Raw genomic sequence first — 13177 nt, 5'->3', positions numbered from 1 at the left:
CCCCAACTTGGTGCCCCTGGACCTTTAAAGGGGGGTTGGATCGATTTGAATCCAAGTCAAATCTAATCCAACTTCAATCAAATCTGATCAGATTCAAGTTTGCAAATTCGACCTTGAATCAATCACAAAATTGATTTGTGCACATCCCTAATAGTTGCCACGAACTTGGAAAGAATCCGCTCGATCTACATTGATCAAAAACCCTCAATAGCGAACTCCAAATGAGCTTTCCTCCAGCCTAAAAGCCTTCTACACATTCTCATACCTTGGAATTACTACAGGTGAAAAACCTCTATTACAAGTAAGCTATACTGCATAAAGTTTGGACCCCTAAATGAATATTAAGCAGAATTGTAAAAATGTATATGCAAATCTTTATTGTAAATTATAATTACTACAAAATGATTAAAAATATTAAAATGCATACTTCATAGAACAGTTTAACCACCAGTATCCAGAACAAAGAGACCTGAGAACTGTCCCATAAAGTTCAAGCCGGAGTCTTTGCCTCCACGTCAGATTGTAAGTTCAGAGTATAATACTTCTCTACCTTCTGCCCAGTAACCTTTTGGATGTGTCCATATCCATGCTCTGGAGCAGCAGAAGGAAGACTATTTCACCCCTCTTCGGTTTGCACTGCCAGCAGTGATTGGCGCGTTGAAAGAGTGTATTGTATCAGACCTGGGCAATTCAAGAGGAAAGCATCCATCACTGCTTGGCTAAGGTAACAGTAACAGTGAATCTCTTTCAAGTGCACTCATGTCATTGCCAGCTCTATGAGCATGGCATCAAGGTGATCAGAGTAGTCAGAAAAAAAGACCAGCCTCTCCAAAGTCTTGCTGTAGAACAAACCGAAGCTGTGGCACCATATATGTACGGCAGGAAAATTGCAAATCAGTGACAGGAATACTTGGCGTTAAAATCCGATACGTTCTCCATACTGGAACCAGGGGAGCAAACTCCAACCCAACACGGAGCTGCGAGTGTCTCTCAGTCAAAGCAAACCAAAGCCTTTCAGGGATGTAGTGATGCATGTCCTCACAGAAGATATCCAAGAACCTGGAGGGTCCTCTGCTGGGCTTCAACAATTCACGAAACACCTCCTCAGAGAGCATGGCGTAGTAGACTCCCAATGCAGATAATTTAGGACAAACCCTCAGAACCTCTGCTATGGTCTCTGGCCTGAGGGTAATTATCCTAACGGGGTGGTTATGGATTAACAAGGTGTGCAGATTTGGGCTGCTGGTTGCAATCAGTCGGACTAACCTGTTGTCTAGAGTAAAAGGAGTTTCTCTTAAGTCAAGATACTGAAGATCAATCTTGTGTGGGTTGTCACAGAGTCTTCTGAAGCTCTGCAGGATGTCTGGGCAAGAAGAGAAAAAAAGACCCTCTCCACAGCACACAACAACAATACACAGCGCCTGCACTTCATGGCTCTGCCAAGTCAGCATGTTTAAAATCTGAGTGAAGTTCCTCGGGCATACCCCCAGGTATGGATCAAGCACAATCTTCAGGTGTTTCATGTGGAACAGGAACGGCTGCAGTTGCTTCTGCATGCACGGTTCACTCATATCCTCTGTGCTGCAGATGAAGGAATATTGGGGTACAGAAAGGGAAGGCTTGACCCTTGGAATGCTGCAATTACTAATTATTTGCATTCCTTTTAAAATACGCTTCATCTTGCAAACCCAGTGGTTGCACAGCCCCCATCCAGATTGTGCTGAGTTGTCCATCTCACCAGGGTACCTCCTTCCTGCCTTGACAATGTCAGGATATTATTGCTGGGAGAGGGACCTTGGAAGTCTTCTAGACTGACCTCTCTTCAATGCAGGAAGTGACTTTTTGAAGCTTTGGGTATGTCAGCCTGACATACCCAAAGCTTCAAAAAGTCACTTCCTGCATTGAAGAGAGGTCCCTCTCCCAGCTCTAATATTCTGTGACATTAACAGAAGAGCTGCAACAGAAGTGTTTCTGGGATCGTGCCTCTTACTCTCATCAGCTGCACCAGGGGTTTATGCTCCAGAGGAGACGCAAGAAGGGGCAAAAGTCCCCCCAGAGAAGTAACCCCATTTATGTTAGAGGAACTGAAGACATTCTGCCACCCAGAAATGTATTTTGCCCCTTCTGTGCCTTCCTCAAACCTTTTCTGGTGCACACCAACCCCCCACCCCAGGGTTCCCAAACCGTGGTCCTCAGATGTTTGACTCCAACTCCCATCATCACAACCATAGGCTGTTGTGGCTGGGGATGGTGGGAGTTGTAGTCTGACATCATTTGGGAGACCCTGTTTTCAGAACCACTGCCTTAAATTTTATATATAACATTTTTATACCACATCATATACAAATCTCTGTGTAGCTGACAAATTTACCACAGGGACAATGATTAATGGTTAAAGAGCATGGGAGAATGAATGGTGCCCTGTGGGACTCTATACAGAATATCAAAGAGGTTGGGGCAGAACCATTGCAAGGCAATGCTTCCCACCACCAACCCTCTCAGGTGATCCAGAGGCAGGGGCGTAGCAAGGTTGGAGTGGGCCCAGAGACAAGATTTTAAAATGCCCCCCCTCACTGAAGCTCAGCCCACTCCAACCTTGCTGCACTGAGCTATAACCCCGTTGCCTAGAGGGAATATCTTACAACACTCCAATGTAGCCACCCATCCAAATTCAAACCAGGGTAGTCCCTACATAGCAATGGGGACAATACATTATCACTTCCACAGGACCAGTTGAACAGAGGTGTAGCAAAGTTGGAATGGGCCCAGAGACAAGATTTTAAAATGCTACCCCCCCACACACTGAAGCTCAGCTCATGAAGTAAAGAAATCTTAAATGAGGCTGAATAGTGGTAACCAAAAGCAGAGTAAAATGATTGATAGATAGATAGATAGATAGATAGATAGATAGATAGATAGATAGATAGATAGATAGATAGATAGATAGATATCCTATGTGCCACAATAGTTCATCATCCTAAATTATTTTTTAAAAGGTTTTGTAGATTGTGGAGGATGCAAGTCATTGAATGGTACTAGAGAAAGACATGCTGTTCTTGTAGCTCCAGGTCTTAACACTCACATCCATTTCAGAGGATGAATACAACTCAAGGAAGTCCCGGCAGGTGCACGAATCAGTCATGTGACTGACTGGGGGGGCCCAAGGCAGTGGGACCCCAAACAACTGTCTCCTCTTGCCCTATTATAGTTACGCCCCTGTCCAGAAAGATAACGTGGTCAATGGTATCAAAAGCGACCAAGAAATCCAAGAAGACCATCAGAGTAATGCTCCCCCAGTCAATTCCTAATTTTTCCTGCCATTTTTTCATTTCCATATCTCTTGCAACACCAACAACATTTTATAGTACCTTTTGAGTTTTTAAAAGCTTGTAAAGCACCATAGCAAATTTGGCCACTTCAGGACTGATGGTCAGGAGGGCAATCCAAGTATGACAACACACTGAAAGCTTTGCAGTGCTATTCCCTCCTCTCTCTCTCTCTCTCTCTCTCTCTCTCTCTCTCTCTGAAGACCTTGTCAAAAATCACCCCAGATGGTACCCAACACACCAGCTGGCTCATAAACTCATCAGGGAATTCCAAGCACCCATTTGACTCCAAAGCCAGCTACTGTAGATCTTGCCTCTATTTACCTGATCTCAGTAAACTTCCAGACATAATGGACAGAAATGGCCTTAGCCCAGCGTTGGCACACTTTAAAGGCCATGTGTCTGTCTTCAAAAGGCAAGTAGGAAAATATGTGGGCCAGGATTTCTTCAGGGACACCGTTCCAGAAGTCCTGGGCAGGTGTGGACATCTTCTTGGAGCAGCTGGCTGCAGATTCCAGATGTGGATTGATCCTCACTGAAAAAGAAGTTGGCCCACAAAGGAAACATCATCTGAAATACAGATCTAACCCAGGATAAAATCCTGTGGGTCTAGTTTGCAAGGAACAATGCACACGTATTTCTAAGATAAAAGCTCCTCGGAGGAAAGGCGGGATATAAGTGTAAAAAATAAAATAAACATATTATTTATTTATTTATTTATTTATTAGGAATATTTAATATACTGCCCACTCTGAAGATTCCAGGTGGTGCACAAAAACATGCAAAACAAGACAACATTAAAATTACATTCTAAATTAAAAACTAAAGTAACTAAAAAAAGAAAGAAAAAGAAACCAAATAGGTAAACTACAGGGCAAAAGCCTGGCGAAAAAGAAAAGTAAATAAATAAGCTTGGCAGGTTTCCTTTTAAAAGTCAGAAGATAATGTGGTCTTGTGAATGGAATTCCATGCAGTAGGGGTCAATAGCCCTGACAAACCATAGCATGTTTGATTGTGAATTTACCACAGGATAAACCATCCCAAGATCACTTTACCACCTGGATACAAGGGGGAAAGCCATAAGCCTCTATGAACTCCCAAATTATCACGGAAATGATAAACTTCAAGAAAACTTCAGGAAAACTATTCACATGGATATCCATGAGCATTCCATATTGAAAGCTCCTTGCCATATCTTGAAATAAAGGGACACACCAACAGACTTTCCTTAGTATGATGGCGCCCACCTGCCAGTTCTAACTGAGCAGGAAACACAATTTTGAACTCATACTGTAGATGCAGGACTGCTCAGCTTCGGCCCTAGGAAGCTGCCATATACTAAGTCAGACCACTGGTCTATCTAGCTCAGTATTGTCTTCACAGACAGTGGCTTCTCCAAGGTTGCGGGCAGGAATCTCTCTCAGCCCTATCTTGGAGATGCTGCCAGAGAGGGAACTAGGAACCTTCTGCTCTTCCCAGAGCAGCTCCATCCCCTGAGGGGAACCTCTTCCAGTGCTCACACTTCTAGTCTCACATTGATTTATAACCAGGATGGACCCTGCTTAGCTAAGGGAACAAGCCATGCTTGCTACCACAAGACCAGCTCTCCTCTCCCACTCCTTGGCTATTGACCATGGTGGCTGGGGATGATGTGAGTTGCAGTCCAAAAACTGCTGGGGGGGGGGGGGGGCGCTAAGTTGAGCAGGCCTGCAACCTCTGCTTAGCTTGTGAGTGTCATTCCCCTGCTGGCTACTGCCAACCACACACAGTTTTGGCAGTACGCTGATGGAGCTGAAAGGAGTTGCAGCCGCAGTCAGTCAGTTCTTTTATTGCAGCCATAGGCCAAACAGTTGCAGTGGCAGCTGTAGCTGTAGGGCAGGGTGGCCAGAACCTCAGGGGTATACTCGTGAGTCAAAGGGGCCATAACCCCAAATTTGGCTTTAAAAAAGCCAAATCTGGAAACAGAGCTGTAGGGTTCTTTCCTAAAGGAGGTTATGAAAGCCCCTCCTCACCTGAATGAGTTTTCCTATCAGTCTCTTTTTAATCTACTGCTATTCTTTTGAGTCATTTGACTCTGTTGGGACATTTCTTCTAAGCAGTGTTGTTGTTGTTTTTTTGGAGTTTTAACAACTTTGCAAGCTGCCTTGCAAGACCTTGTTGCCTGAGAGGTGCTGGAGAAAGAACCACCTAGGAAGCGGCTTACTCAGACCGGCAGTGACTGATAGTTTCAGCAACAGTCTTTCCCAGCCCTACCAGGGACTGAACCTGGGACCTTCGACATTCAAAGCAGATGTTCTAACTCTGAGCCAGGAGCATAGCAACAATTGACCACTTGATGACAAATGTCGCCATATCCCCCAGGGGCAGCCAGCGGCTGGAGACAGCTTGGTCTGTGGTCCCTACCCAGTTGCATCACTTGAAAAAGCAGCAGGGGAAGGAACAGAATCGCCTCTTCACTTCTTTCCCAAAGCCCACTCCAACCTTGCTACAGCCCTGCACTGAGCCATAGCCCCATCCCCTAGAGCAGGCCTGCTCAACTTAGGCCCCCTAGCTGTGTTTGGACTACAACTCCCATAATCCCCAGCCACAGTGGCCAGTAGCCAGAGATTATGGGAGTTGTAGGCCAACATCTGCAGAAGGGCCAAAGTTGAGCAGCCCTGCCCTCAAGGGACTATCTTACAGCGCTCACATGTGGTCACCCATCCAAATGCAAACCAAGGAAGACCCTGCTTAGCAGAGGGCACAATCCGTGCTCACAACCACTAACTAGCTTAATCCCACTGTGTTACCCAGTGGCAACAAGGTCACCAACTTCAGAACTGGCAGCCAGGGGTCCTCGGGGCTGTCCTTAGAGAGCCCTGGCCAGGTGCGGGGCCTTGGGGAAAATCAACCAGTGTGGGGCCCCCTTCCAGTTAATTCTAATGGGGGTTAAAAGAATGGGGCCCGGGTGGTCACCCTGCTTGCCGTGCCCTAAGGACAGCCCTGGGGGGTCCTCCCCAACCTTAGGTTCTCAGATGATGGACTACAACTCCCACTATCTCCTACGAAAGTCACTGCAGTGGGAGGTGTAACCGAACAGAACAGGAAGACCCCGAGTTTGATTTGTAGCAGTTGACAGGTCCGTCACAGATCTCTGCAGGTTAGCAGGCACAGGACCAAGTCAATTCCGAACCCCACCCCACCTGCCACACCGGGAAGAAACCTGGGGTGAGGTTCAGGTACTGGCGAGATCACAACACAAGCCAGACACACAGCCCCCTAGGTTTTGAAGCCACTCTCTGCCTGGGCGAGGCCAGAGATCCTCGAGAAACAAGCACAAAGAGAGCAAGCCCAATGATCTCCGTTACCTCCAGCTGGTGCTCCGCAGGACAGGGAGAAGAAAAAGCAGCGGCGGCGGCAACTTTTAAGTGTCTGTCCAGAGCCGCCCAGAGACGTAAGTTTGGGCGGGGTATAAATTAAATAAATAAATAAAACAAAACAAAACAGAACTCCGGGCCAGCCGCGCGCTTCTTATGCGGGCAGCGCGACTCCACGCGCTGGGCGCACCACCTGCCGGCCTTTGAGCGCCCAGCCTGAACTGCTCAGGCGCGCGCTCGGGAACTGCTCACCTGGCAGAGTTAACCCATTCACCTCCAAGGCAGACCTGAGGGAGGAGAGACAAACGCTGGACGCAGCCGAAGTGGGAAAGCGCGGGGCGAAAAGGGGCCTCCCTCCAAGTCCAGATTGTTTTATAAATTGCCTTGTGGCCCGTGTGATGTCGTGAGTAGGATGTTGACGACACACCCAGGAAGACCCGAATTCAAATCCCCCCCTTTAGCCATGAAACTCACTGATCACTCTGGGCCACTCACTTCTCTCTCAGCTTAACCTACCTCACAGGGCTGTTGTGTGAGGATAAACATACCAATAGGCAATGTTCTGGGCTCCTTGGAGGAGGAGCAGGATACATAAAGATGTGACTAAGAATGGTTACTAGCCGTGTCATAGAAAACTGCCATATACTGAGTCAGACCATTGGTCTATCTAGCTCAGTCTTGTCTTCACAGACTGGCAGCGGCTTCTCCAAAGTTGCAGACAGGAATCTCTCTCAGCCCTATCTTGGAGAAGCCAGGGAGGGAACTTGGAACCTTCTGCTCTTCCCAGATTGGCTCCATCCCCTGAGGGGAATATCTTCCAGTGCTCACACATAAAGTCTCCCATTCAGATGCAACCAGGGCAGACCCTGCTTAGCTATGGGTTCAAGTCATGCTTGCTACCACAAGACCAGCTCTCCTCCCCATCCCTACACTGATGGGGTGGGGGTGTTGGATAGTGCTGTTGCCCCTTGGGGCAGCGTTAGGCTGGTCAGTTTCTTTCTCTACTCCTCCCCCCAGAGCTCTGATACCTTAAAACCCGGGGCTTTTATCTCCTTGAAGCAGCTTTAACGTCTAATTTCAATGGTCAGAGAGAGGATTAAACCGTTTTCAAGGACAGGCTGGCACTCTGTACGCAGTCAGGGGTTTCCCTGTTCTATCTAAAGGCCCATCATTCCAATGCGTAAGAGAAGGTCAAATCCAGCCTAACAACTTGCACCTTTCTCTGTAGATTTCTGTCCAGAAATTACCCCTTACTGTCCACTCTAAACTCCCCTACAGATCCAAACACCTTGGAGTTACCGCAAGTGACGATCACTGTTGCAAATAAACTATTCTGCATAAACTTTTGACACCTAAATGAATATTAAGCAGACTTGTAAAAAGTTATATGCAGACTTTTATTGTAATAATTACCACAAAGTTAAAAATATTAAAATGCATACTTCATAAAACAATTTAACCACCAGTATCCAGAGCAAAGAGACCTGAATACTGTCCCATAGAGTTCAAGTAAAAAGTCTTTGGCTCCTGTCAGATTTTAAGTTCAGAGTCTAATACTTCTCTACCTTCTGCCCCAGTAACCTTTTGGATGAGTCCATATCTATGCTCTGGAACAGCAGAAGTAAGACTATTTCACCTCTGTAAGTCTGCAGTGCCAGCTCCGTGATCAGTATATACGGTGTATCTGATTAGACCTGGGCAATATAAGAGGAAAGCATCCATCACTGCTTGGCTAACTTCACAGTAACAGTGGATCTCTTTCAAGCGCACACATCTCTTTGCCAGCTCTATGAGAGAAATGTTGAGGTCACTGGAGGGGGTGGTGTAAAGGACCAGCCTCTCCAAAGTCCTGCTGTAGATGTCCGTAACATACCGAACCTTTCTCACCATGTATGTAAAGGTATTAAATTGCAAAGCAGTCACAGGAATATTTGGCATTAAAATCTGAGACATTTTCCGTATAGGGACCATGAGACCAAACTCCAACCCTACGTGAAGCTGTGGGTGTTTCTCAATCAGAGCAGACCAAAGCTTTTCAGGGATGTAGTGGTCCAGGCTTTCACAGAAGACATCTAAGAACTTGAAGGGCCCTCTGCTTGGTTCCAACAATTCTCGAAACACATCCTCAGAGAGGGTAGCACGATGGACCCCCAACGCAGATAATTTAGGACCTTAGAACCTCCACAATGGTGGCTGGATCGAGGATAATTAATCCAGAGTGGTGGTTGTTCATTAACAAAGTGTGCAGATTTGGGTTGCTGGTTGCAATCAGTTGGACCATCCTGTTATCCAGAGTAAAAGGTGTTTTTCTAAAGTCAATATACTGAAGGTCAATCTTGTCTGGGTTTTCACAGAGACTTCTAAAGTATCTTGGGTAACCAGGTCCAGTATTTCCCTCTAACAGGGATTCCCAGATGAAGGTGACTAACAACTCCCATAATCCTCAGGCAAAAGCCATTGAAGCTGGGGATTCTGGGAGTTGTAGTAAACAACATCTGGGAATCCCTGTTAGAGCGACCACTGACCTGGTCCCAAGCCATTAAGTTTGAGGACCCCTGCCTTTAGTATATTTATTTCAGCTAGCACATTTTTATACCTCCCCATATACAAAACTCTGGGCAGTTTATGATTTCAAGACACAGACAATAGTTAGGAAATTAAATCAATTACAATTTTAAAATATCAGTAGACTTCAAAACTTATACACTAAATGCCTGATTAAACAGGTGTGTCTTCAAGTGTCTCCTAAAGACAGCCAAGGATGGAGACCCCTAGTTTTGTTTGGGAGCACATGCCAAAGCCCTGGGGCAACTCTAGAGAAGGCTGTGGTAACCACTGCTGAACCTCCACTGATGACCTTAATAAGTGGCAGAGTTCGTGAAGAAGGTGGCACACTCTGTCTAGGGTTTTATAGTTAAGAACAGCACTTTGTATTTTGCCCATAAACTTATTGGGAGCCTGTGTGGTTCTTTTCAAATTGGAGTAGTGTCGTCTCTTTGGGTAACCTCGGAGACCAACCTGGCTGCTACTTTCTTCACTAACTACAGTTTCCAGGCTATGTACAAAGGCAGCCCAACATAGAGCACATTGCAGCAGTCCAGCCTCCATGTTTCCAGCACATTCACTGCTGTTTTGAGGTCATTTGTCTCCAGAAATGGACATCGCTGGCACATCCGTTGAAGCTGATCAAAAGCACTCCTGGCTGCTCGCTCAACCTGAGATACCAGGGAGAGAGCTGGGTCCAGAAGTACTCCCACCCAGACTTTCCTTTCAGGAGAAGTGTAGCCCCATCCAGAACACGCAGACTTAATAAGTTCTGACCTCCCACAATAAGTATCTTCAAGCTTGGAACACACTGTTGCAAAATTTGCCCCTGCAGGTCTGATGGTCAGGACAATCCAAGCATGATAAGACACTGAAAGCTGAAAGGCTTGCATGCTATCACCCTTCCCCCATTTCTAGGGGTGACGACCATGTCAAAAAGCACAATGAACATCCATCCCCTCAAATGGTACCAAGCAGCCCAGCCAGCTCATGGACCATCAAGAGTATTCCCAAGCACCCTTTGACTCTGAAGCCAACCACATCACAGACCGCCTCTTCTTACCAAATCTCAGTAAAGCTCCAGACAAAACGGAGAGAAAGTGCCACAGCCCAGTGCTGGCAGATGGAGAAGGCCGTGTGTCTGTCTTTGAGAGGCAAGTAGGAAAATATGTGGACCAGAATTTCTTCAGGGGCACAGTTCCAGAAGTCCTGGGCAGGTGTGAGCATCTCTTTGGAGCAGCTGGCTGTCAGTTCCAAAAAGTGGCTTAATCCTCACTGAAAAACAATTTGGCCCACAAAGGAAACATCTGAAATATGGACCAAACCCACGATAGAATTACATTCATATTTCATACTGTTCCAAAGAAATATGCACACTAATATTTCTGGAAAGAAAGGGTGGCAGGTTATCTTCACTCACAATATAATGTGTTCTTGTGAACAGCATTCCGTATGGTAGAAGTCAAGGACCCTGAAATGTTGTGGTGTGCTAAATTGTGAATTTACCACAAGATAAACCCCATCCCAGGATCACTAATGTAGAAGATATATTGAAAATTTATCAGAGAACATCCTTCAAGCCCTTTTGAGCCTTCTGTGGTGTTTTGCAAGCTCCTCAAAGACAAAGATATGATCCACTGATGGTTGTAGAGAAGGCACTGGAACAACCGTTATTGCAGAAATATGGCATTTTTGGGAGGCCAGTATGATATACAGCTAGGATTCTTAGACCAACAAAAAAACTTGTATGCACAGATTGAGAAGGAAGCCCGAGCTCTGGATCATGGCTGCAGCCTGCATAGAAAAATTCATGTTTTCAAATATGGAAGAAAAGTTGTGGCTGAAACAGATCACAAGCTTTTAGTTACCATGGCTAGAAAAGGGCTGCTTGACAACCCTCCCAGGCTTCAGAGACTTTTCTTTCAATGGCAAGTTTATGATTGGAGATTGGAATATAAACCTGATAGAGATCTGGTTCTTGCAGACACTTTGTCCAGGGCTGTTGATAAGGATAACCTGGGGGAAAACAGAGTGTGCATGTGAGAGACGGCAGAATTATCCAGTTGAAGATGAGATGTGGAGGAAATTTGTAGTGGCCACTGACCAGCATATGGTTTTGCAGAAAGCTATAAAAGTTATTACCATATTTACCCAAATCTAAGACAACTCAAAATTTAAGACTCCCCTCCCCCCAAAAAAGAAAGAGTATGCCTGTATCCGAAAGGAAGAGGACCTGGAACTTAAGGTGAAATACACACACCCCTAAAAAAAAGACAATATTATACTGGACACAAAAAGTTTTTTAATTACACATATATTTATTGTATATTGATTAGTTGCTACTATAACCCCTGCTAACTGGGCAAAGAGGCACCTTTTACAGTGATGATTCTCTTTATTTAGCAAGGGGAGAGCAACTGGCCCTATCCACCCCCCAGCACAGGACCTCCAGTGACTGTTCCTGGTGTCTATCTGATGTTTCTTTTAGATTGTGAGCCCTTTGGGGACAGGGACCCATCTTATTTATTTATTATTTCTCTGTGTAAACTGCCCCGAGCCATTTTTGGAAGGGCAGTATAGAAATTGAATTAATAATAATAATAATAATAATAATAATAATATAATACTCTGTACACAAAGAAATACCCTCTCCCTGCATGACTGTCAGTGCTTTCAGAAGGACCAGCCATTCTTATGCAGCATCTTGCTGTTTTCCTGTATTAACTGGGAGGGTTAGGGAGGTCCTCTATTGACCAACTATGAACGCTGATATCGAAGAGGTAGTTCAGCTGTACTACCTGCCAGATGTTATCAACTCAGAAACAAGGAGGAGCCCATGTTGATAGGAGGAGGGCTTAGATAAAGCGGGTACACAGTGGGAATTGATTTACACACACTGGCAAGCCGAGACTATTTGTTAACTGTGGACTATTTCCCCCTCTATTCTGAGGTAGTCTTTGTTGGACACAACTTTCCTGTGGTCTTGGGCTTGATGTGATGTGCAACCCACTGGTCCTGTGGAAGACAGTCCCATGGTCCTGTGGAAAACGGGGTTAATTCGTCAAACCGTTGCTCAAAAAATGCTTCTGCCACAGGCGAGGACCCCTTTCTAGCCATTTTGAGTTATAGAGCAGCTCTGTTTATTCATGGTCTTTTGCCTACTAAGATTTTGTTTGACAGACAGCTCACTTACCTAAGCGGAGCATGCTATGTTCTGACGATGCTCTCTCAGCTGTAAGAAAGCATCCAAGGAGATGCAGTTTATGAATGAGGGTCTTCCAGGGCTGCTCAGCTTTGGCCCTCTTGCAGATGTTGGCCTACAATTCCCATAATCCCTGGCTATTGGCCACTGTGGCTGAGGATTATGGGAGTTGTAGTCCAAAAACAGCTGGAGGGCTTAAGTTGAGCAGGCCTAGCACTCTAACCCAGTGCTACCACTGCAGCCTCGTGACAATGTATATATATTCTGTGGTGACTCGCAGACTAAGCCGGAGTACGTGGTGCACAAGTTGGCTCCCCAATGATATGAAGTTCTAACCAAGGATGGACAATGATATCGCTATTATTGACATTTGCTGCTTGTTCCTGAGTCCCAGCTGCAGGCTCAGCAAAGACTTCAGCAAGAGACTCAGACAATAGTACCTCAAACTAACCTTCCTGACAAACCAGTGAGGTTCAAACCTACGATGGACACCAGTCCTCCTTCCAGAGGCAGTTCTGCACAGATCCACTGGATTGCATAGCGCCAGAAAGACTCACAGAACACTTCTTGAGGCCATGTCATGTGCTTATCAGCACATCTGCATTTTTAGCCTACTTTCTTAGGAGATCACCTGGCATGTGTGTGTGTGTCCATGTGTCCATCTGTGCGTCCTCCCCTATCAACTTTGCAATGCCTGGACCAATATGAAACAAATCGGGTACAGCTGTAGGGACACCTCAGCAGCATAG

At 45.8% G+C, this 13177-nt stretch overlaps 1 protein-coding gene across 1 annotated transcript; it reads right to left on the bottom strand.

Annotated features, from left to right (window-relative positions):
• Positions 1–351: 351 nt before the first annotated feature.
• LOC128334141 (F-box/LRR-repeat protein 8-like) lies at positions 352–6885 on the bottom strand. Its single transcript, XM_053270458.1, has 3 exons — positions 6674–6885; positions 3651–3861; positions 352–1581 (listed from the first exon to the last, which is right to left on the bottom strand). Exons 2-3 carry the CDS (start codon positions 3812–3814, stop codon positions 807–809), a joined length of 939 nt encoding a protein of 312 aa, XP_053126433.1. The 5' UTR covers positions 3815–3861; positions 6674–6885; the 3' UTR covers positions 352–806.
• Between the last annotated feature and the right edge of the window lie 6292 nt (positions 6886–13177).

Source organism: Hemicordylus capensis, chromosome 9, assembly GCF_027244095.1.
Source record: "Hemicordylus capensis ecotype Gifberg chromosome 9, rHemCap1.1.pri, whole genome shotgun sequence".
NCBI lineage: Eukaryota > Metazoa > Chordata > Lepidosauria > Squamata > Cordylidae > Hemicordylus > Hemicordylus capensis.
Note: the sequence above shows the minus strand (reverse complement) of the source record. Positions and strands in the feature narration are given on the sequence as shown.